Genomic DNA, 23244 nt, shown 5'->3' with positions numbered 1-23244 from the left:
GTTCATTCTGCTTTGCTTCCCCGGGTTGTGATCCTCAATGTCTGTTCCTAGGATATTGTGTAAAATTTTTTGGAGTACTGGTTTGGTATTCACGAAGTTCCTAAGGTGCTCTTTGTCATGAAAGTATCTTATTTCTCCATCAATTTTGAAAGGGTTTTGCAGGGTACATCCATCTGGGTTGGAGACTGTTTTCTTTTAGGGCTTGGAATATTTCACTCCAAGCTCTTCTTGCCTTGATGATTTGTATTGGGAAGTCTACTGTGATTCTGATGGGCTTTCCTTTGTATGTGATTTGTTTCTTTTCTCTAACTGCTTGTAGAACTTTGTTCTTCTGTTGAGTTTCTGGAATCTTAACAATTATATGCCTATGTGTAGATTTTTTTTGATCAAGGCTATTTGGAGTCCTATATGCCTCACTTATCTGTATGTCAAGTTCTTTCCCCCTGCTTGGGAAGTTTTTTGCCATTACTTCTGTGAAGAGTTTTTTTTTATGTCATCTGAACTCTCTCCTGTTTCTTCATTGATTCCAGTCAGTCTTATGTTATTCTTCTTTGCATCATCTAGCAGCTGCTGGATTGATTTCTCATGTTCCCTCATAATTTTGAAGCAATTTTTTTTTCCTGGTCATTAATTGCAATCTTATCTTCTATGTCTGAAATTCTGTCCTTACATTGGCTCATTCTGCTGTGTAGACTTTCAATGGAGTTTTTCATCTCCTGGAAATCTATTTGCATCTGTTTTTTGGATTCCATTTGTTTCTTTTGTTAGGATTCCATCATGTTCCTGAGCTCCTCTCTAGATTTATTAATCATGTCTTGCACTAGGGGCACAGTTTCTCCTGTTATCTGAGAAATTATTTCTGATTTCATTTTTTCCAGATCCCCTTTTGTTGCTAGTTCAGTGGGTCCAGGTGGTTGAGTATCAGAGTGTTCCATCTCATTTCCCTTTGGGGTTGCTGTAGGTGATCTGGAAGTCTGCTTTTAGACTTATTTATGTGTTTTCTCATTTCGACTTGGGGGGGGCGGGGGGCCCTGCTGTTGTCTCCCGCCCGGCTCACCTCCTCTGAACTGGGAGAGGTGGGCCAGGGGCCAGGAGCGGCGGTAGGGGTGGTGGCCAGGAATCCCCTTTCTCTGGGCCGGAAGCAGTGGGATAGCGGCTCAGAAGCCCCTACCTCTGGGCCAGGAGCGGTGGGACAGAAGGCAGCCAAAAAGCCCTTTCCTCTGGGCTGCGAACTGTGGGACAGATGGCCCATAACCTTTTTTATAACTCAACATTTCACACCTCATTTTTATTTGGTGTAGAAAGTATCGGTAGTCATTTATTTTACAGGTAAGAGAGGGCAGGATCACTGGCAGTGACCAACGCTGCTTTCACTATTTGTTCCTCACATCAGCACCACCACACACTGGACTGTAATAGTTTTCTTCTTCTGTCAAATAAACTCACACTTATTGTAGAAAGCAAAAGGAATACATAGAAATATTTTAAGTCATCTTATTCTATGTATATTGATTTTTGTTAAAAAATGAAGTTTGAGTTTGGAATAATTTTAGATTTATGAAAAAGTTGCAGATGCAGTACAGTATGGTTTACTTTCTGTAGATAATTTTCTCCTGCGGGAGACCAGGTTTGTCTGATTTCAGTTTCCAGTACCTTTGCCCAGTATTGAATGCAGAGGGGTGCTCAGGTCTTTGAAAATATTTATTTACAAATAATTTATTGATTGCTATTGTTCAATCTCTCTTCTGCCTCTCTCCTGGCTGAGTTCACTGTCATTCCTCACTGGATAACTTCCAGGGTCTTCTCTGTGGCTCCTGCACTCTGTTCTGTTCCTTCTTTTCACAGCTGTAGATGGAGCCTCTGGAATATGGTACAATCCAGGTGATTCCACCCTGGTTGAAAACTGGCTTCACTGGGAAAGACCAGGCTGCAAGAGTGGTCAGTCCAGCCCCATAGCCAGTCTCTCCAGAGCTCCTGTGGGTCACCTCGTTGTCCTGGCTCTGCCTCAATCTGCTTTCCCACCTGGCTAGCTCCTTCCTGTAACTCACATCTCCATGCAGACATCATTTTCTCCAGAGATTCTCAACTGCTGCACTCTCCCCAAAGTGTGGCTGGGATTCCCATCTGTGGTTTCCCTCAGCACCACCCTTCTGGCCCAGCAGTGGCCCCTGCTTGGAGTCATCCTTGCTGTGAACTCAGTGCCTGGACTGTGCTGTATGTGTTTGCAGAGTCACAGTGAGCCAGTGTCCTGGACCTGGCCATCACCAGTTGAATAGCCTCCTCTTGGAGATTGTCTGATTTGGTGAAGATCCATGTGTGGTGTCATCATTGGAGCCCAACAGGAGGTCCTGACACCATTGGGCTTTGGTGCAGGGATGTTGCTATGTGAGGATGTGTCCTCCTCACACAGCTCTGTAGGGCTGTATCCAAGCTGCTGCCATCTATTGCCGATTGGCGTTTGTCATGTGGCTCCCCATATATGCCTCCCCTCAAGCTGGGATGCCTGGTACATTTCTTGATGTTGAAGCTTCACTTTTCTCACTGCCCACTTTCTAGGTTCTGTGACACCCCCCTTCAGTCTGCAGGTGTCCCCTACATCTCTGCTAGCTGCCAGCCATAAAGGATGTGTCCACACCTGCTGGTACAGCCCTGGGCTTCTTATTCTGCCTGCCAGACCCAGTGGTTTAGAGCTTGTCCTGGGAACATGTTACCCATTATATATCAGGATTCACAATTACCCTGCTCCTTCTACTGCCTGTGGAAGGACTGTCAAATGCTGTGGTAGTCTATGCCAAAGAAAGTCGTGTGCAGACTTCTGTGGTATATCAAATTCTATTTCTGGCAAGGTTGACGTAAAATTATGTTAAAATTGCTGCTTTCCTTTTCTTTTCTTTTTTTCTTTTTTTTTTTCTTTTGGCAAAGTAGCAGCCAGTGGGTTATGGTGCATTTTTACTTGCAAAGTTCTGCAAAGAGGCTTAAAAGCCCAGCATGCCAATGAAAACACCACTTAGCCAGACTTCCCTGAAGAGTGTGACCATCATAGGCGGCTTAGTCTGAGATGAGAAGGTCCCAGCTCCTCTTCTTGTCAAGGTGGGATGTGTTGGGTTCATTTCAGTTCTGTTGCATCTGTAAGCAAATCCAAGGACTTTACTTCTTCATACTTCATTTAACTAAATGACTAGCTAACTGAATATGGATAGGAAGTGGAATCTATTGCTCACAGAGAGCTCAGATTTGAATGCATCGGTTATTCCAGTTGTATACTGATTTCCCCTTTTTCAGTTTTGGTGTAAGATAGATGAAACCTCCTGTTCTGCCACTCATTCTCTAGCTTTGTGGTTGATTCTGTGTGTGGACCTTGCTGATCAGGGGAGATGGTTCTTGATCCACTTTGGATGAGAGGTCAGTTCAGACCACCTAGAGCCTGTGCAATGATGCTGGGCATGGGATGCACACTGATGCTTGTCAATGGAGATGGGGGACAGCACCTCAGCACACATTTGGGGAATGTGCCAGAGTGTTGGGGTTTTATAGAGCTAAAAATGGTGTCTCTGGGTACTTGCTGGAGGGAGGTGCTGTTTGATGCAGAGCCCCAGTTGTGTAGTTCATTTGTCTGCAATGGATTAGGCTGGGTGCCCATCCTTCACCACATTGCAGACCTACAGCCTCTCACATTCAGCCAGTCCTGTCCATGGTCAGAGGCCACTGGACCTAGACCTGAAGAGCTGGCAGGGCAGAGCTCCTCCCTCTTGTGGGGGAGATCTCAGACACCTTTCCATCACTGCTCTGAAATTCTCCCTCAGTTACCCTCCTAGCCCAGCCCTCCCACCTCCTTTGCCTTATCTCTGCACACTGAATGTGTCTCCCAGACACTTGGACTGGAGTGACCACAAGGTATGGCCTGTGCAGGGAGGAGCCTTGGCCCCCAGCACACTCATAGTGAGCAGTGTACAGAGCCCTGGGCTTGGCCATGTCCAGTGAGACTGCCAAGGGCACTCTGAGGGTTGAGTCAGGAGTGGCAGTCCTGTTTTATTATTACAAAATGGAAGGCTAGTGTAGAAAAGTCTGACTCCTCAAGTTGGAACCTTCCCAGTCTGAATGTTTGTAGTGGTGTGGGGTCCCAAACTCCTATGATACCTATGCGGCAAACCCTTCTTCTCCTGGGATGTCCCTGCCCTCTGCTGCTTGGGCACGGACCTGTCCTGGCTAGGTCCCAGTTCGAGGGTCATCAGGCACTGGTAACCAGCAGCCAGGGCAGCAGAGTGTTCCAGTGGTGATGCTGCTATATCCTGTTTCCAGGGCAGTGGTGGCAACAAGGCCAGCTACCACTTCTGGTGTTCCTGGTTGGCCCCACAGATGTTTCCTGAAGCTTGATTGTGGTTGCAGTTGGGTTGTAGCCAGGCTTGGTTCCACTTTTTTCTGAGCCTGCTCCTCTTGCCTTCCCAGAAGTCCTATGAGCTTTGGAATAGTCTTTCAGTAAATTGACTTTGTGCTTAAACTAGTTGGGATCAGCTTCTCATGCTTGCCAGAAAGATACTGCCTGATAGTAGTCCTGGTGGTGGGTCATGCCTCATCTAAGCGCAGTGACCAGGACTCCTACTTCCAGCTCTGCTAGGAAACAGTACCTTTAGCCTGAGCAGGGTTAGAGGGTAAAAAACATTGCTCCATGGTAAACTACATTTGAGAGTTAAACATACTTCCACCAGGTTCTTGGCTTGTAGCTTTTAATCCTCTTCTGTGTAGAGTGTGTTTCTAGAAGGGGAGAGCACATACAACTCCTGCCTTTACCCTGGAACCCTATTCTCTGTGGAGTGTCTTCTGTGAACACTGGGAAATGCTGTCATGGACAGTTGTCCTGGATGGTGGACACACCAATAATTCAGTTCAACAAATGTTTTGTAGGCCCTTATGCATGTGATGCCTGTGCTTTCGTGGATGCCAGCTCCCTTCCCTGAAGCACCTGGGAATCGTTATAGAATAAAGAAATCAAGAGGGACCCCAGGACAGTGGGAGTAGAGGTGGCAGTCACTTTTGAAGAACAGGCAAGAATTTTGATGCTGTTGGATAAGATTTTTGAGGAGAAAGGCAGTGTACTCCTGGAAACAATATCCAAGCCAAGGGCTTTTGTTGTGGTGGTGGGATAATACCACACCCTTTTTCGTGCCAGATCTTTTTTTTTTTTGCCCCCTTGAGACAAGGTCTCAATTTGTGTTCAGGCTGGCCCTGAACTCACTTTGTAGCCCAGGCTGGCCTAGAACTCATGGTGATCCTCCTGGCTCTGCCTCCCTAGTGCTGGGATTACAGGTGTGTGCCACCATGCCCAGTGCCCATGCTAGATCCTTATACTCATGCTCTCTAATGATTATGCTGACCATTCTATCTAGATAAAACCACTATTTAAATGGAAATAGAATTTAAGGGACTTTTTCAGTGAAACAGATCAGCTGTGGGAAGCCACAATTGTGTTTCTTGCCTTTATTTGGTCCCTCTCCATGTTTTGACAGGGCAGAGGGACAGCTCCTTCCAGAGGCCCCTCTTTCCCCTCTCAGGAAGCTTGGCTTTTATCCTGTACACAGTGGAGAGCCCCAGAAGTTGGGGTGCTTAAGGAGTATGATGTGGTCAAGGAGCCTCTGTGATCTATGTGACCCAGGGCTGAGGTCTTTCAGCAAGTCCCATATCCACACCCTGGGGCCCTGAAGTGGAATATTCAGATCCCTGTCAGTGTGCTCAGAAAGGGGCTTCACTCGGTACAGCTGTGAGGTCTTATTGCTAAGGGCTGAGTCTTGGGTGTAGTGGTTACAGAGCACCTGCGTGATGGGAGGCCTATCTTCTCTGAGGGGTAGAGATGCACTTCTTCCCTCACTATGGAGAGATCAGAGAATGGTACTAAAACATGTCTAATGCACAGAGAGAGACTAACAGGGAGTGCTGGTAATGGAGAACAGTCTGCCAGTATGGGAGACACTAAGCATGGTGGACAGGCACCCAGTGGTGGATAGGCAAGGAGGACACTCCAGCAAAGGCACAGAGGCTTGAAGCTGCATGGTGAGGAATGCTTGAAGATTTGGGCAGAGATAATGGGTGTCAGTGAGGATCTTTAAAGGTGAGGAGACCCCTTCTTTTGGGGTCCAGAGCTTTAAGTGCCCTCCTGTACCCTTCACACCTCATCAGTTCTGCCATTGCACAGCAAGCAGCAGTAGGCTCTAAATGAACAAATGACTGTGGTGTGGCTGTGTTGCAGTAAAACTTGATCTACAGAAGCATGTGGTGAGCCACATTTAGCACTGTGGGCTGTAGTTACTGAGTCTGCTCTAGCTCCCAGATGTAGTTAACATTGGTTTGTGCTGCATGAGTGTTGAGGGATGAGGGTTGAGTGAGGTCTCTTCAAGAGGGGTGTCTCCTTGTGACCAGAGTCCCTGTAGGAGGGGTCAGAGGTCTAGTCCCATAGGCTGATGAGGTGTTAGGACTTAGCTGGTAGACCAAGAGACTATTAGAGTGAAGTGGCCTCAGCGGCACTTGCTGTGTGAAGACAGAATTTTCCTGGAGAGGATATTCACTCAGAGCTTTGCTGATAGCCAAGGATGGCAACCAAGGGGCCTTGGCCTCTGCATCTCTTAAGAACTCCAGTCCAGGGGGACCCAGTGGGAGCAGCAATGACACTGGCAAGAGCAGAGGGTAGGACAGCACCTTCCTTGGAACATATGCCTGGACACAACCAGGGACACCAGCGTCAGCCTGTATGGCCACTTCTGTTGGCCGTGTTTATATCAGTGGTTGGAGACCAGGCCTAACAGACAAGTGTGTCCAGTTTGCAAAGCCACCATCAGCAGAGACAAGGTCATTCTGCTCCACAGCAGATGGGGCACTGGACAGTACAAGAAGAAGACCCCTCCTTGTCCTCAATGCCAGAGGCCAGAGCCGGAGGATAGAGGGGGATTTCAAGGATTTGGATGTGGAAACAGTGGCTTCCAGATGTCTTTTGGAATTGGGGCATTTCCCTTTGGCATATTTGCCACAGCATTTAACATAAATGATGGGTGGCCTCGTCCAGCTGTACCTGGGACACCCCAGTATGCAGATGAGCAGTTTCTGTCATGTTATGCCTCTTCTTGTTTGTGGCCCTCATGATTCTGGCTCCTAATTTCCTAATGCTGGGCTTCTGTCTGCGTCTACCACAGGGCCTCTGGACTGGTGATGTGCAACCCTCATCCTGGTATTTGGCTTCCTGGCTAATTCTGACCCAGTGGGTCAATAACACTTCAAGGAGTCTAGCTTCTCCATCAGAGCTTTGGAGCTCAAAACCAGTTGGCAAGGACCCCCAAGTACTGCCACTACTGTAAACACCCTTCTGTAACCTCAGGGTTTGGTGTTGAGTTTCCTCTCGTGGATGGCAGCATGAAATCCTGTTCCACTCAACTCAGGAGGTCCTGACTGCACAGGGAAGAAGTAGGAAGAAAGAAGCTGTCAGAGTACAATTTCACCTGAGTTTTATATTACAGAAACAAAGGATGAACCGAATGGTATTTATGGAAACTTACTTTCATCTCTTTACCCCTTGGTAACTGGCCTCTGTGGCCATTGCGGCTCTTCATACGGACAAGTTCCCCTTCCAGATCCTCTGTCCTTATTGTTACATTGTTTCACATATTTTCACTTTGCCTTCTATTATTTGGGGTTTGACAATCTTTTCAGTGTACAGGATTCTATTGTAAAGAAATGAAGTGCCACTGTCCTCTTTTCTCCCCTTCCTTTCTTAGCAGAGACCCAAAATATTGCTATCCCAGGAAGATCATAATTGCAGCAGCTGCAGCCACTCATGAATTCACCAGAGACCCAAAGATCATTTATTAGCTCTGGGCTTTGCTCAGTGTTTGTGGCCCCAGAGAGCAGCTTAAATGACCTCCTGGTTTCCTGGTGTAGATTGTTCTTCGTAAGACATGTGGCTTCACTCACAGATTTCCTGTCAGCTTTCCCCTCAAAACTATATTCATCTACCCTGTCTACCAGAGGGCAAACAGCCTAGACTACTGCTGAAGCTGGGACTGCCTGCTGTGCATTAAGAAACCTGGAGTTGGGCCCTCGATGATATTCAAAGCTCCAATGCAGGAGCAACTGAACACGTAGCCCTGTCCCCTATGCCGCAGAAACTCTGAGGGCTTCCTTACCCAGAGAGGTGGGAGACTTAGTCAGATCAGCCTAGCTGCATGTGGAGGACCACCATCCTCAGAAGCCAAGTTGTCCATTATGAAGAAGCAGGGAGGGGGATGACCCACTGTGACCCTGCTTTTGGTATGGTATGGTAGAGTCTCCCGAAAACTCCTTGTGTGTGTTCTAAAACTGGGGAAGTGTGTGACACCTGAGCAGGCAACCTTGATATTTTGTAGAGCCAGACGGCAGGTCTAGGGAACCTCAGCACAATGACACGATGTGGTCTTCCTTACTGTGGAATCTAAGGGAAGCTGTTCTTCCCAAGCCTGTAGTTTCTTTTTTCAGTTTTATAAGCTCCATCCTGATTGCAAGAGTGTAATGCCAGGCAGATAGACAGTTCATCTGGTGGGACAGTTCTTGCTTGGCCTGCCAGACTTCATCCTAGAAGCTCAGCTTCTCCTTGGAGACCTCGATGATGAAGGGAGATGGACTTCTGTGGGAGAACTCTTGCTCACTTTGCCAATCTGCACCATTCCTGGCTTACCTCCAGCAATAGTAGAAAGCCCCAAGTGCAAGGTTTCCATCCCTTTTCCTTTTCCTTTGTACCTACTAATACCAGGGCTCAGTGTTTAAAAAAATACATAAAGTATTGAATAGGTGATTGATTTGCCAAATCCAACTGGTAGGAATAACCCACCAGTTTTACAGTGTGCCTGATGGATTTTAAACATTCTTCAGCACCCTCTCAAGAGTGCTCTTCTTATCAGCTTGTGGGCCCAAGTCACAAGGCCCTCTGGATTGCCTCTGCTCCAGTGTTATTACCCCAGTACAGTGACCCCAACTAGTAGAGGGGGAGTTAACTTCAGCAAGTTGAGCCTAGATAAAAGATTAAAGAAAAGTTGTGGGTAGAAAGACAAATCATTTAGAATACTTAATGAAATGGGGACCAGGAGAGCTCCACCAGCAGTAGCATCCCAGGAGCTCATTAGCAAAGCCATATTGGCCGTGTGCCCTGATTGTGAACTTTATAGGTCCCCACTCACCCTCTGTCAGGCTCTGGGGCACGATAGCCGACTTGGGACTGTTGGCCCAACTAATGGAGTCCCCTTCCCCTTGCCCTTCAGCAGGCTCCTCACTCTTCTGCCAAGGCTACTTACCTTGTATGTGTTCTCTTTGCCTCCACCTTGGAGGACTAGGACCAGGTCCTGACCACAGTCAGAAAATGGCAATATATACAGCAGCATACCTTGGCCAGTCACTGTTATTTTCACTGTTGTAAAATGTTTCCATTTAGAATTAAATACATGGTTTTACATTACAAAAACAAAATGGACCATGAGGAAAGTATTGCCCATGCGGGTGAGGTTTGATGAAGGCCTCTAGGTGTAGTTGCCATGATGGAGGCCATGCTGAGTTTAAGAGCTGAAAAATAACAAAATCTAACCGAAGCACAGGTGTGTGAACATAGTGGGGTACAGGAGAACTCCTAGGAAAGTCCTGGTTTGGGTTAGAGAAGGTAGATGGTAATGCCATTCCATATATTGCTACATAGAGGAGAACATTTTTGCCAGGTGATAGCCTTGGACGAGTTCCTTCAAGTAGCATTAGCACAAGAAAGCAGAAGCAGCAAGAAAGCTGGACTGGCTTCTAATTCTGGCACTTAGGGGAAGGTCTTGGACAGAGATCAGGTGCTTCCCTCTATCCCTGGTACATGAGTTCATGGGTGGAGTTCTGGGAATCCTTGGTATAGAGGGCAGTGGAGAGGCAGCGAGCCTCTGTGTTTCTGAGTGCCTAAGGAGTTATAAAGGAGAGAAGAGCAAAGGGCTTCATCTGACACAAGTACTAGCTCCTCTGCATTGTCTTCTCACCTGGGTGAGGGGTATTTTCGTAGACCATTAATTTGTCTAAACCCCATTGCTGGCTTCTTACTGCTCTTAGTATATCTTTGTTCTGAGCCCTTGCTATGTTAACCAAAATTAAGATCTATCAAGATTGTTAGCACAGAGGAGACATCCACAGGACAGCATTTGCCCAGTTCTTTGAGTGTAAAGTTTATATGATTTCCACACCATAGTGATTCATTGCAGCATTGCTCATTGTCTCCTGTGGACCTGCTAACAGGTGCTTTGTGTTGGTGCTGGCTGAGTCTTGCTTCTTTTCCACTGTATCTCCTATCTTATGCATCTCATACATACTTTGCCCTTTTTTGGTAGTGCTGGGGATTGGACCCAGAGCCTTGTGCATGCTTGGCAACCACTGGAGCTACACCCTGAGTCCCAGGCTTTTCTTTTAAATGTACAACCTTGAATTATACCTTGTTCTGTGAGTGCGCTTCAAGATGAGCAAACATTTCTAATTTTAACTTGATAAATGTGAGATGTCTCACAATATTAGTAATACATGATGCTGAACGCCGGATGATCAAAACTGAGCCAGTGGCTTTTCTCTTTCTCTCCCTGAGGAATTGTGGATGATCATCTGCCAACAACAAGAGGTTATGGAGATCTCATTTGCAGAGGAGGAGGAGAAAAAGGCGGAGGAGTTCCTCACTTCAAATGAGATCAGGGAGATGTGTAAAATGTGTAAAACATGCAAAAATTTTAGAAAAGCACCACCCAAATAAGGCTATAGCAGTGCCAGCAATGAATCTGTTTAACAATAGTGTAATGTTAGCCAGTCCCAGCACCGGGAAGGAAGCTCCCCACCTCCATCCCAGGCTCCTAGGGCAGAGAAGCTCAACCGGTCTCAGCACCCAGAAGGAAGCTCCCCTACCGCCATCCCAAGCTCCTAGGACAGAGAAGGTGAACTGCGTGGACACCAGAAGCACCCCCTCCTGTGGAAATGAGAAGACACGTAAAAAAGTCTCAAAAACAGACTTCTGGATCACCTTCAGCAACCCCAAAGGGAAACGAGATGGAACAATCTGATACTCAACCACCTGGACTCTCTGAACTGGCAACAAAAGAGGATCTGGGAAAAATGAAATCAGAAATAATCACTCAGATAACAGCAAAGATTTTGCTCATGGTGCAAGACATGATTAATAAATCTAGAGAGGACACAGATAAAAAAATAGAGGATCTGAGGAACATGATGGAATCCCAACATAGGAAACAAATGGAATCCATTAAACAGATACAAACAGATTTCCAAGAGATTAAAAACTGCATGGAGGAAGGGCTTCCTCAGAGGCTTCAGAGAACACAGCACCACCAGTGCCTTGATCCCTGCCCAGTGATAGTGGTTTCGGACTTCTGACTTCCAGAATTAATTAATTTAGTACAGTCCCAACTCTTAACAGGAAATAATAGAGATCCTGATCGCAGTAAAGGGCTCTGGCCTCACTGGTTTTTGTTTCTTATTTCTGCTGTGTATTTGCTTTCTTTCTCAACATCATGGAATCTGCAAATATGATTAACAAAAGTTAAATTTTTGGTCGCACAGAAGATGCCGAATCACCCCGCTGCAGACAGGCAAGTCTGTGCACACCCCACTGAGGTCCCGAATCCCACGGAAGACACTGAATCACCCCGCTGCAGACAGGCAGCCACCTGGTTCCACATTACAAAGACGCAGAGGACACCAGACCACCAGACTATGGTACTGAGTCCCGCTGCTCCTGGCCCAGAGGTAGGGGCTTCTGAGCCACTGTACCACTACTCCTGGTCCAGAGGAAGGGGTTTCCCAGTCACCATCCCTCCCGCTGCTCCCAGCCCAGAGGAAAGGGCTTTTGGGCCACCTTCTGTCCCGCTGCTCCTGGCCCAGAGGAAGGGGCTTCCGGGCCACCATCCCTCCCACCACTCCCGGCCCAGAGGTAGGGGCTTCTGAGCCGCCATCCCACTGCTCCTGGTCCAGAGGAAGGGGCTTCCTGGCCACCATCCCTCCCACTGCTCCCAGCCCACAGGAAAAGGCTTTTGTGTCACCATCCCTACCACTGTACCTGGCCACTGCCCCACCTCTCCCAGCTCAGAGGAGGTAATCCGTGCAGGCGCTAACAGCCCCCCACCCCAGTCAAAATGAGAAAACACGTAAATAAGTCTCAAAACCAGACTTCCAGATCACCTACAGCAACCTCAAAGGGAAATGAGATGGAACACTCTGATACTCAACCACCTGGACCCACTGAACTGGCAACAAAAGGGGATCTGGAAAAAATGAAATCAGAAATAATTTCTCAGATAACAGGAGAAATTGTGCCCCTAGTGCAAGACATGATTAATAAATCTAGAGAGAAGCTCAGGAACATGATGGAATCCCAAAACAGGAAACAAATGAAATCCATAAAACAGATGCAAATAGATTTCCAGGACATAAAACACTCCATTGAAAGTCTACACAGCAGAATGAGCCAATGTGAGGACAGAATTTCAGATATAGAAGATAAGATTGCAATTAGTGACCAGGAAAAGAAAAATTGCTTCAAAATTATGAGGGAACATGAGAAATCAATCCAGCAGCTGCTAGATGATGCAAACAAGAATAACATAAGACTGACTGAGCTCAATGAAGATAGAGGAGAGAGTGCAGATGACATAAGAAATCTCTTCACAGAAATAATGGCAGAAAACTTCCCAAGCAGGGGAAAAGAGCTTGACATACAGATAAGTGAGGCATATAGGACTCCAAATAGCCTTGATCAAAAAAAATCTACACATAGGCATATAATTGTTAAGATTCCAGAAACACAACAGAAGAACAAAGTTCTCCAAGCAGTCAGAGAAAAGAAACAAATCACATACAAAGGAAAGCCCATCAGAATGACAGCAGACTCCTCAACACAAACCATCAAGGCAAGAAGAGCTTGGAGTGAAATATTCCAAGCCCTAAAGGAAAACAGCCTCCAACCCAGCTTGATGTACCCTCCAAAACTATCTTTCAAAATTGATGGAGGAATAAGATACTTTCATGACAAAGAGCACCTCAGGAACTTCATGAATACCAAACCAGCACTCCAAAGAATTTTACACAGTATCCTAGGAACAGACATTTGAGGATCACAACCCCAGGAAGCAAAGCAGAATGAACCCATCTGGCATGACAAGAAATTAAATGGAAAGGGGGAGAACCCAACAAAAAGAAAAAGTCATGGCAATGACAAGTCAATACATTTCAGTTATAACCATCAATGTTAATAGTCTCAATTCACCAATCAAAAGAAATAGACTGGCAGAATGGGTCAAGAAGCAAAATCCAACAATACGCTGCATACAAGAAACACACTTAATTCAAAAGGAAACTCATAGACTGAAAGTTAAAGGGTGGAAAACAATACTCCATGTGACGGGAACCCGAAAAAAAAAGCAGGAGTAGCTATCCTCTTTGCAGATCAAGTAGATTTCAAACCAACACTGATTAAGAGAGATGAAGAAGGACACTGCATCCTTGTAAAGGGAAGAATCCAAGAGGAAGAGATGACAATCATAAATATATATGCACCAAACACTAGTGCATCCAACTATATAAAACAAATACTAATGGACATGAAAAATCATATATGCACTAATACAATTGCAGTGGGGGACCTCAACACCCCACTGTCACAAATAGATAGATCAACTAGACTAAAAATAAGTAATGAAATACTAGAACTCAATCAAACTCTTGAACAAATGAACTTAACAGATGTTTACAGAGTGTTCCACCTCACAAAATCAGAATACACATTCTTCTCAGCTGCACATGGGTCATTCTCCAAAATAGACCACATACTCACACATAGAACATGTTTAAGTAAGTGCAAAGGAATTGAAGTTATCCCCTGTATGGAGATCCATAGCAAAAGAAACTCAAAACATTTCATAAACACATGGAAATTGAACAACGCACTTCTGAATAACCAATGGGTCACAGAGGAAATTAAAGAAGAAATCAGACAGTTCCTTCAATTAAATGACAATGACAATACAACATATCGGAATCTGTGGGACACAATGAAAGCAGTCTTACGAGGGAAATTCATAGCAGTGAATACACATATTAGGAAAACAGAACGAGCCCAATTAAACAACCTGATGCTGAATTGCAAGCTTCTAGAAAAAGAAGAGCAGGACAACCCCAAAGCTCATACAAGGGAGGAAATTATAAAGATCAGAGGAGAAATCAATGCAATGGAGACTAAGAATGATACAAAAAATCAATGAAGCCAAGAGTTGGTTCTTCAAAAGAATCAACAAAACTGACAAACCCTTAGCCAAACTTATCAGAAAAAGGAAAGAAAAGGACCAAATCCATGCAATTAGGAATGAAAAGGGTGAAATTACAACAGACCCAGCAGAAATCCAGAGGATCATCAATACCTACTTCCAGAACCTATATGCCAATAAGATGGAAAACACAGAAGAAATGGACAGATTCCTAGATACATATGAATTATCAAAGTTGAACAAAGAAGACCTAAAAATTCTGAACAACCCAATATCAACCAATGAAATTGAAAACATAATTAAAAACTTATCAACTAGGAAAAGCCCAGGCCCTGATGGCTTCACTGCTGAATTCTACAAGACATTTAGAGAGGAACTACTGCCACTACTGTTTAAACTCTTCAATGAAATTGAAAGGGAAGCAATACTCCCAAATTCATTCCTGGAAGCAAGCATCGCCTTGATCCCCAAAGCAGAGAAAGACCCAAACAAAAAAGAGAACTATAGGGCAATCTCACTAATGAACATAGATGCAAAAATCCTTAATAAGATAATGGCAAACAGTATGCAGAAGATCATCAAGAAGATCATACACCCTGATCAAGTGGGATTCATCCCAGGGATGCAGGGATGGTTCAATATACGAAAATCAATTAATGTAATACACTATATCAATAGAGCCAAGGACAAAAACCATATGATTATCTCCATAGATGCAGAAAAAGCATTTGACAAAATCCAACATGCATTTATGATAAAAACCCTACAAAAAAATTGGAATAGATGGTCTCTACCTTAAACTGCTAGAAGCCATCTGTGAAAAACCAACAGCCGATATCATGCTAAATGGTCAAAAACTGAAATCCTTCACACTAAAGTCAGGAACAAGACAAGGATATCCACTATCACCACTCTTGTTCAATATACTTCTGGAAACATTAGCCACAGCAATTAGACAAGAGAAAGAAATAAAAGGAATAAAGATAGGTAGTGAAGAAGTCAAATTGTCCTTATTTGCAGATGACATGATACTCTATATAGAAGAGCCCAAGAACTCCACCAAAAGTCTTCTAGACTTAATAACCCAATTCAGTCAAGTAGCTGGTTACAAGGTCAACACACAAAAATCAATAGCTTTCCTCTACACCAATGACAGACTCACTGAGAGAGAAATAGGGCAAATAATTCCTTTCACAATAGCATCCAAAAAACTGAAATACCTAGGAATCATCCTAACGAAAGAAATCAAAGACCTCTTCTCTGAAAACTATGGCACTCTGAAAAGAGAGATTGAAGATGATATCAGAAAATGGACAGACATCCCCTGCTCCTGGGTAGGAAGGATGAATATAGTGAAAATGGCCATACTTCCAAGACTGCTATATAGATTGAATGCAATTCCAATTGAGATCCCAGCAGCATACTTCATGGACCTTGAGAAAACAATCCAAAAATTAAAATGTATAACTGATATTGTGTAACAGGAAGAAAAGGTCTAAAAGAGCAGGGTAATTGGGAGGGGTAGGGGAAGGAAAAAAAGGGAAGGGAAAAATATGAGAAAAAAAATGGAAACAATGTCTTTGCAAATAGGGAAGGGTGGAGGGGGTGAAGGGAGGACAAGGGAAGGGGGAAAAAAAAAAGAACCAAGTAAAGGTACAAGATCCCAATGATGAATGTAACTGTATTTTATACCGAAAATGTACCAGTAAACTTAACGGGGAAAAAAACAATAGTGTAATGTCACATTTCCATGAAATCTGCAAAAGGAAGCCAAAGCAAATGTCATTGAATAGGGTCCTTTTTAAAGTTGCATGAAAAGAAAAGGATTCTATTGAGCCAATAGATAGCAGTGTTCTGTTAATGATAGTGAAAGTTGTCCTACATAACAACCTTCCTCTTATCTCCCCTCACACCAGCCATGTTGCTTTTCAAAGGTAAGTACAGGTTAATTGTTTTTCTTTATATTTTATATTTTTTAATTATGTTGTATTATAGTATTGTAATTTTATATGAATATTTTTGGGTTGTAGAATGAATCTGAGTTTTCATTATTTCTTATGGGAAAATTCACTTTGATATACAAGTGCTTTGTATTCCAAGCATGTTTCCAGAATGAATTATGCTTGCAAATCAAGATTTTACTGAACTTTATTCAAAATAGAGAAGTGTTTGCCTTTGATTTTTATTATCTGGTAAGCATCTTATTAAACAAGGTCGGATTAGTTTTAAGTACTACTTAAGAACACCTCATGCCAACTTAGCTTTTTCCAACTATGCACTGGTTGAAGTTGGGTAAAGATAGGGATATAGTAACTTAAGGAAATGCAAAGAGGGTGTGCTATTGGTTGACTGCTCTAGGTAATTGTGGTAATTTTGTCTTAAAGTAATTATATTGTAAAAGTGACATATGACTAAATCTCACAATGAGGAAAAAGCTTTGGCTCATATCTTGTGTGTTCAATAACTGGTGCTTCTATTATGCTTTCTTCATGACCAAATGCTTCCATGTGCACTCTCTTGATTGAAAAATTGTTTTTATCTAGGTCCTTGGCAGGATGCCCAAGACCTGTGAGATGAAATACAAAATGCTGGACAGCCCTTTGGGGAAAATAGAGATATCTGGTTGTGAGCAAGGACTGCATGGGATAAGGCTGCTCCGCCAGAAGACCTTGAGCACAGAGTAAGTATGTGCACCACAGCTGACCGCCTGTGTGGCATGGGCTAAAAGCACGGGGAGGAAGTACACTAAATGTGATTACTGCTTGTTTTCCATCGATCGCAATGTAAAGCAAACCCTGACACTGCCAACCACAAATATTAGTGTCTCTGAATATGGTCAGCTCCAGTTGTGCTTTCATTGTCAGCTGCTGTGTGTTGCCAGGGAATCCTCTATCTCTGATTAACCTCATGGATATAACTTTTGATTAGTCACTCTGAGACACTAGATTTATCTGTACTTTTACAGAGGAGTTGATTGATTATGAGCTTTGAGCACTTTAAGTCTTGAATCCAGGTGACGTAGTAGGGGAATGTCTCTGGAAATTTGGTAGTCAGGAGATGTGTGCCAAATCTTGACTGTTTTAAAAAATCAAGCCCCATCTTCAGTTTGTCAGGGGCCACTAGGTGAGGCTTGCACAGCTGTTCTGGAATTGCCTTGTGAGGAGCTCTGTGGCCTTCCTGGGGGCATGTGGAGCTGTGGGTGTGTGTGCTGGGAGCACAGCTGCCAGGAGAAAAGCCCCAGGTCCTTTCCAGGGCCACTGAGAATGTTGGTGTTTCTTTGCAAGGGGATACGTGTTTCTCTTTTTGCATGATCCTCACTATATTTCTCTAATTATAAAAAATATAAAAAATTTAAAGCACTTCTTAATGTTTTGTTCTGAAATGTAACATTTAATTTCCTCCATTCATTGATTGTGAGCAGTTGTATTAAAATTGCAGTTCTCGTTATTTCTGACAGAAAAAAACTACCCACTCCTGTAGTTGGTGTTTGTTTTAACTGGCTAATAAACACAATGCCAAGAACATTAGATAAAGAAAATACATAAGAAACGTAAAAATTGATTTTAATGGACCCCTGTCAGAGATAGCCATAATGAGCACAAGTGTGGTAATAAATATCAGCATTCTCCTCCACTGTTGGGGTTTTTCCTGTAGAGCTGCATGTTACAATCAATATAGTCTTTTTTGAGACTAAAAAATAAGCAAACCTTTGAACTATATGAATATTTTCTTCTCAGTTTCTGTGAGAACCATCTGGTTGTGGTGTTCAGAAAATCACAGGCACCAAATAATTTGTAGAGGAAAATGTCATTTTGTTTTTTGGCATGTTCAGTTGCACAATAAATCATAAAAATTATGTGCGAGGTTTTTTTCTTTTGGTGAAAAGTAAAGGTACTCCTTACAGCAAATTGGGGGCGGGGGGGAACAACCTAAAAAGTCTGCATTATGAGATATTTGGTTTAGTGCCCATTATGGATCATATAAGAATAGAGTGAAGAGGCTTAACTTTGAGTCCTTAGTTTATGAATTGCCTGAAGTTAGAATCAGATTCAGGTGTGAAAGCAACTGCCAAATAATGGCCTAAATAAGATGCAGGTGACATCTGTCAGGAAGGTGCACTTGTAGGTAGACTCTAGAGCAGTGATAGCAAACCTATGGTATGCGTATTGTTTTTCTTTTAGGACAAAAAATGTTAACATATGAGTTGTTTTTTTCTAAACTAAAGCCTCAGTATTCGGGTTTAATTGCAGTGTTGGCACTTTGCAATCAATAAGTGGGTTTAGGGTTGTAGTTTGGGCACTTGGTCTCTAAAAGATTTGTTATCACTGCTGTAGAGGCTGGAGTCCTGAGAGCTTTGGGGAACTCATTGGTCTCCCAGGTTTCCTCTCTATTTTCCAGACTGAGACCCCTGCCAAGATCTAGCACCACCCAGAAAGTTTTCCTGTGTCCTTTTAAGTCAATCCTGTCTGCTGATTCTTGGTTTAACCTCTTTGTGGTGAAACTTTTTTGTAGACATTCCTTTTCATTTATCTTGAGTAAATGCCAAGATGGGGAATTACTGGCAATTGTTTATTTAACTTAATAAAGAATTTGCCTAAATTTTCCCCAAAGTTCTGTCATTTTACCTGTAATGCATGACAGTTTTGGTTGCTCTACTCTTTTGCCAGTACTTGGTATTGTCAGGTTTTAAAATTTTAGTCCTTTAGGTGAGTATGAAATATCATCTCATTGAGGTTTTAATTTGTACTTTCAAATCTTTTGCCCATTTATATCTGATTTTCTTAATTTTAACTTGTTATTGGTTGGTGATTTTGAATACCTGTCCTTTGCCAGAAACATGAACTGATTTTTTTCACAGTTGCTTGAATTTTTGTTTTGGTAATAGTGTCTTTTGGTGAGAGTTTCAGTTTTAAGAAAGTCAATTTATCGATTTTTATCTTTACTTTGTGTAAATGTTTGTCTTCTCTAAGAAATACTTACTTTGGTATCACCAATATATTCTCCTACAATTTCTTTTAAGAACTTTATCTTTTTGGTTTTTTATGTTTAGATATATGACCCATTTTTGAATTACCCCTTAGTGAGGCACAGGGTTTTTTTCCCCCATATTGTTATTTAGTTGTTTTAGCATTTGTTGGGAAAAAACCCCCAAAACTTTCCTTTCTTCATTGAATCACCTGATGCTTTTGTCAGCAGTCAGTTGGCCCTGTGTTGGATCTTGTCCTGGGCACACTGTCTGGTTCAGCTGGTCTTGTTTTGTGCCAGCTCCATGCTGATTTGGCTACATGGGTCCAAGGAAATCTTGACATCAAGTAGGGTGAGTCCTTTAGCTGCCATTTATTTTTTTTTCCTTAAATTCTTTTATTGGTACATTTTAGGTATACAATACATTTACATTTCTTATTGGGAACTTGTACCATTACATGATGCATCTTGGTTCTTATTTTTTTCCCCATCCCCTGCCCTCCCTTCACCTCCCCACCCTTCCCTATTGACAAAGACTTTGTTTCTATTTTTCCCATTTCTCATAATTTTTCCTTTCCCTTCTTTCCTTTTCCCTACCCCTCCCACTTCCCCTACCCCTTTGGACCTTTTCTTCCTATTTTGCATTATCAATTATTCATTTTAATCATTGGTACATTTTAGGTATACAATATAATGATATTCATCATTGGAAATTTGCACCTTTACATAATCTCTCTTGGTTCTTATTTTTCCCCCTTCCCCTGCCCTCCCTTCAACCCCTCCATCCCTCCCTATTTACAAAGACTTGACATACAGATAAGTGAGGCTTTAGCTGCCATTTAAAAAGGTTGTTTGTGTTTCTAGGTCACTTAGTTTCTCATTACTTTGAGTTAAGGTGTCAAATTTTGTGAAGGTTCCTTTTAGGATTTTGGTAGGGAGTTCTGTGTGTCAGTTTTGAGAGGTTAACATCTTGATATTGAGTTTCTTAATTTGTGATATGATTTATCTCTATATTATTTTGAGTTCTTTTTTATTTTCCTCAGCAGTGTCCTGTAATTTCCAGCATGGAGACCTTGTATGTCTGGTAAAATTGATTTTTAAATACTTTGTTTTTGAGGGTACACCCTCTTCCCCCAAGATTTTACCTTCTGCTGTTTATTCATCAGGGGTCCAAAAATATTAAATGGAAAATTACAGAAAGAAGCACTTTATTAGCTGTAAGATACATGCCATTCGGTATTGTAAGGTGAAATCTTGGTCCATCCCACAGAGATATATATTATCCCTCTGCCAAGTGTATCCACACTGCCTATTAGCCACCTAGTAGCCATCTCCATTTTCAGACCGATTGTCACAGTTATCACAGCTTGTGTTCAGGTAACCCTCATTTTACTTAATAATAGCCCAAACCATAAGAGTAGCAAGGCTGGCAATGCAGGTATGCTTTGCAGGGAGCCTCTTGTGCCAGAGGGGTCTTGAGCAGGGGATCTTACTGTTACCCTTCTGTGTGATTCTTGAAAGTCCTGGCATCATCTTTATTTCCTCCAAAGCCTTGTTACTTTCTTCAGGAGATGTTCAGGTTGACCACTGATGTCTGTCTTCAGTGAAATTCCATTTGTGCTTCTGTACAAGTCTAATTCTTGCTCTCACATTGTATTTCACTTACGGTATGTATGGCTTCACACACTGACTACAGTTTTCTGTTTTATGTAGGTTACATTAATGAATTACCTTTTTATTCCTAAAATGTCTACAGGAAGAGCATCAGTTTAGAAAATGGTACTGTAAATGGTTTTAATTTTATAAATTCCTCCCCACATCACATTGCCACTAATGACTGCCAAATACAAGAGTACGTGGGCTTTGTAGGAGCTGGACTGATCCCCCTTACCCCCATGCTATCTCCCTGTGCTTACAGAGTTTTAACTCATTCCTTTACCCCACAGTGTCTAAAATTTAATGAGAAAGTTTGTGGTACATATGTTTATTCTCCTAATCTCATTTTGTTGCTTGCTTAGTCTTCCATAAAGTTGACTTCAGGGTTTGATTATGTGAAAAAATAGATTGTAATGTAAGTACGACCTAGGGTCATACAAAAACCATAGCAAATGAACTGTTGGATCTTGGGTGCTGGAGGGAATCACATGTGACTCATCTTTCATGTATCAAAGATTTACTTTTTTTTCATTTTTTCTCATATAAACCTTTTAATAAAAATATACAGATATAATACTGGTAAAAATTATATAGACTAACCAAACTATGCACTCTAAAATCTTTTGTATCTTAAAAATTTTAACTGTTTCCTACTTGATAGGATTTACCTGGTCTCCTTGTGGCAGTGATTCATTTATGATGTTTGCACATCTGCCACTCTGTATCTTGCCCCAGCCAGCTCTGGTGTGGAGGCTGGTTAGATGCATACAGATAAGGCCTTCCTTTCCTCCAAGGACTCGGCTGGCTACACAGGGTCTCTTATCCCAAAGGCTTGGCCCCTTTAAGCATAAAGACAGCCCTGAATGGCCTCATGCTGCTCCTGGAAGAAGACTCATCAGATGCCATCAAATGTGCTGTCATCTTTTGTTCTTCACATGTACCAAAGCCATAGCCATGTTCCAAGATGAAGACACCTTTGAGATCTTCCTAAAGGGAAGCAAGGCTCGTGAAGTCACTTTGGATGCTTCGCTTTCAGCAATAGTTTTTGATGCTTTCTGCATGCATTTGCTTCTTTCCTTCATGTGTGTTGAGTAATGACGTTGGACTTCAAGGGTCTATGAGGGCTCTGTGCTGGCATGTGACTGCTGTGTGCTGTGTGCTATTCTACCTAGGGCAGCCTGATGAGTTTTAGCTGGTATGGTTTCTTAAGGTCTACTGGCTTGAAACCTTACTGGGAAATTCATAAACTTGGTCAGGAAGGACAGATTGAGAAATTTAATACAGGTACTCACAGCACTTCTTTGCAATCGATCTGACAAGGAGGACAGACCATTCTTAAGGACACACCCTATCCAAAATCTCATCTGAGGGTAGCTCTGCAGGTTTCTCACCTGCAGCAAGTTCAGCGGTCTTGCTGCTTTCCTTTGGTAGCATGAAATATTGTTTTGTGTTGTTTATACTTAAAAATGTAATTATATTACTTATAGAGTACTCCTTAAGGAGGTCTCTGGAGTCCAATAAATACGTTTCTATGAGGAAGACTTCGCCAGCACTCCTTAGCCTCGTAGAAACTTTCTGGGCTTTAAAAGTAACCAAGGGCTCCTGTGAGCTGGGGCTATCTGCTCTGGCACCTGGCCGTGTTCCTGATCTGTGAAGCCTGCCAGGGTGAAGGATTGTGCTTTTTGTCTGACTGAGAGGGATAAATTCTCAGTAGAGGATAGGGAGTTGTTCTTGTGACTTATGTTCTCAATAACACAAACTGTGAATCCATTTTACTCTATGGTGAACACTTACAGCACTGTGTCCTTTAGCAATGGACTGTGCCTTTGTCTTTCAGGTTGATGGCTTGAAGATCAGAGAGGAAGCCCAGTGTTTCTTCTGTGTTCGACTGATTCTTGAGGTGGTTCCCTCATTCCTATGCTGAAAAGGTCCTGGGGGATGCCGGCAGGGTTGCATGTGAGGCCTGCCGAGCTGGGGCAGCCTTTGGGCAGAAGCTCCAGGCCTCAGTAAGATAAAGAAGGAATGTGATTTATTTTCACCTGAATTCATGGTGAGAAGACTGTGGTAGAAACTGTGGTCCTGCATATCCAGGTCTTTCACCCTTAAGATAAGGCTTTGCCATCTTCCTGGGGAGTCATGTTGTACATATGAGACAGAGATAAAAGCCCTCTCTGCAGTGGCAGGAATTCTAGGCTTTAGAGAGTTGACTCCTGCATTGCAGGATAGTGCTGCATAGCCACTGAAGGATGTGGTACATCAATTGTGAAGTTGTATGGCTTTTGATCTTGAAAATGAAAACCATGCATGTCTTCACAGCTTTTGTCCTCCTGAC

General features: G+C 43.1%; 1 protein-coding gene and 1 pseudogene across 5 annotated transcripts in view; both read left to right on the top strand.

Moving 5' to 3' along the window:
* Mgmt (O-6-methylguanine-DNA methyltransferase) overlaps positions 1-23244 on the top strand; it is a 332622-nt gene that overhangs the window by 73998 nt on the left and 235380 nt on the right. For 4 of the 5 annotated variants that reach the window (XM_004838727.4, XM_087185149.1, XM_004838728.3 and 1 more), the window contains exon 2: positions 16835-16971. In XM_004838727.4, the coding sequence (XP_004838784.1) occupies positions 16835-16971 (137 nt within the window). Of the gene's footprint in view, positions 1-7323; positions 7521-16834; positions 16972-23244 lie in introns of those variants that run through there. The other variant, XM_013069835.3, reaches the window with a different exon arrangement.
* Positions 4383-7173, top strand: LOC147825706 (E3 ubiquitin-protein ligase RNF185 pseudogene; annotated as a pseudogene).

Source organism: Heterocephalus glaber, unplaced genomic scaffold (genome assembly GCF_053883595.1).
Source record: "Heterocephalus glaber isolate CG9 unplaced genomic scaffold, H.glaber_assembly_v1.0 deba00001497, whole genome shotgun sequence".
In the NCBI taxonomy this organism is placed as follows: Eukaryota; Metazoa; Chordata; class Mammalia; order Rodentia; family Bathyergidae; genus Heterocephalus; species Heterocephalus glaber.
The sequence above is the reverse complement of the archived record's forward strand: the minus strand, read 5'-3'. Positions and strand labels throughout refer to the sequence as shown.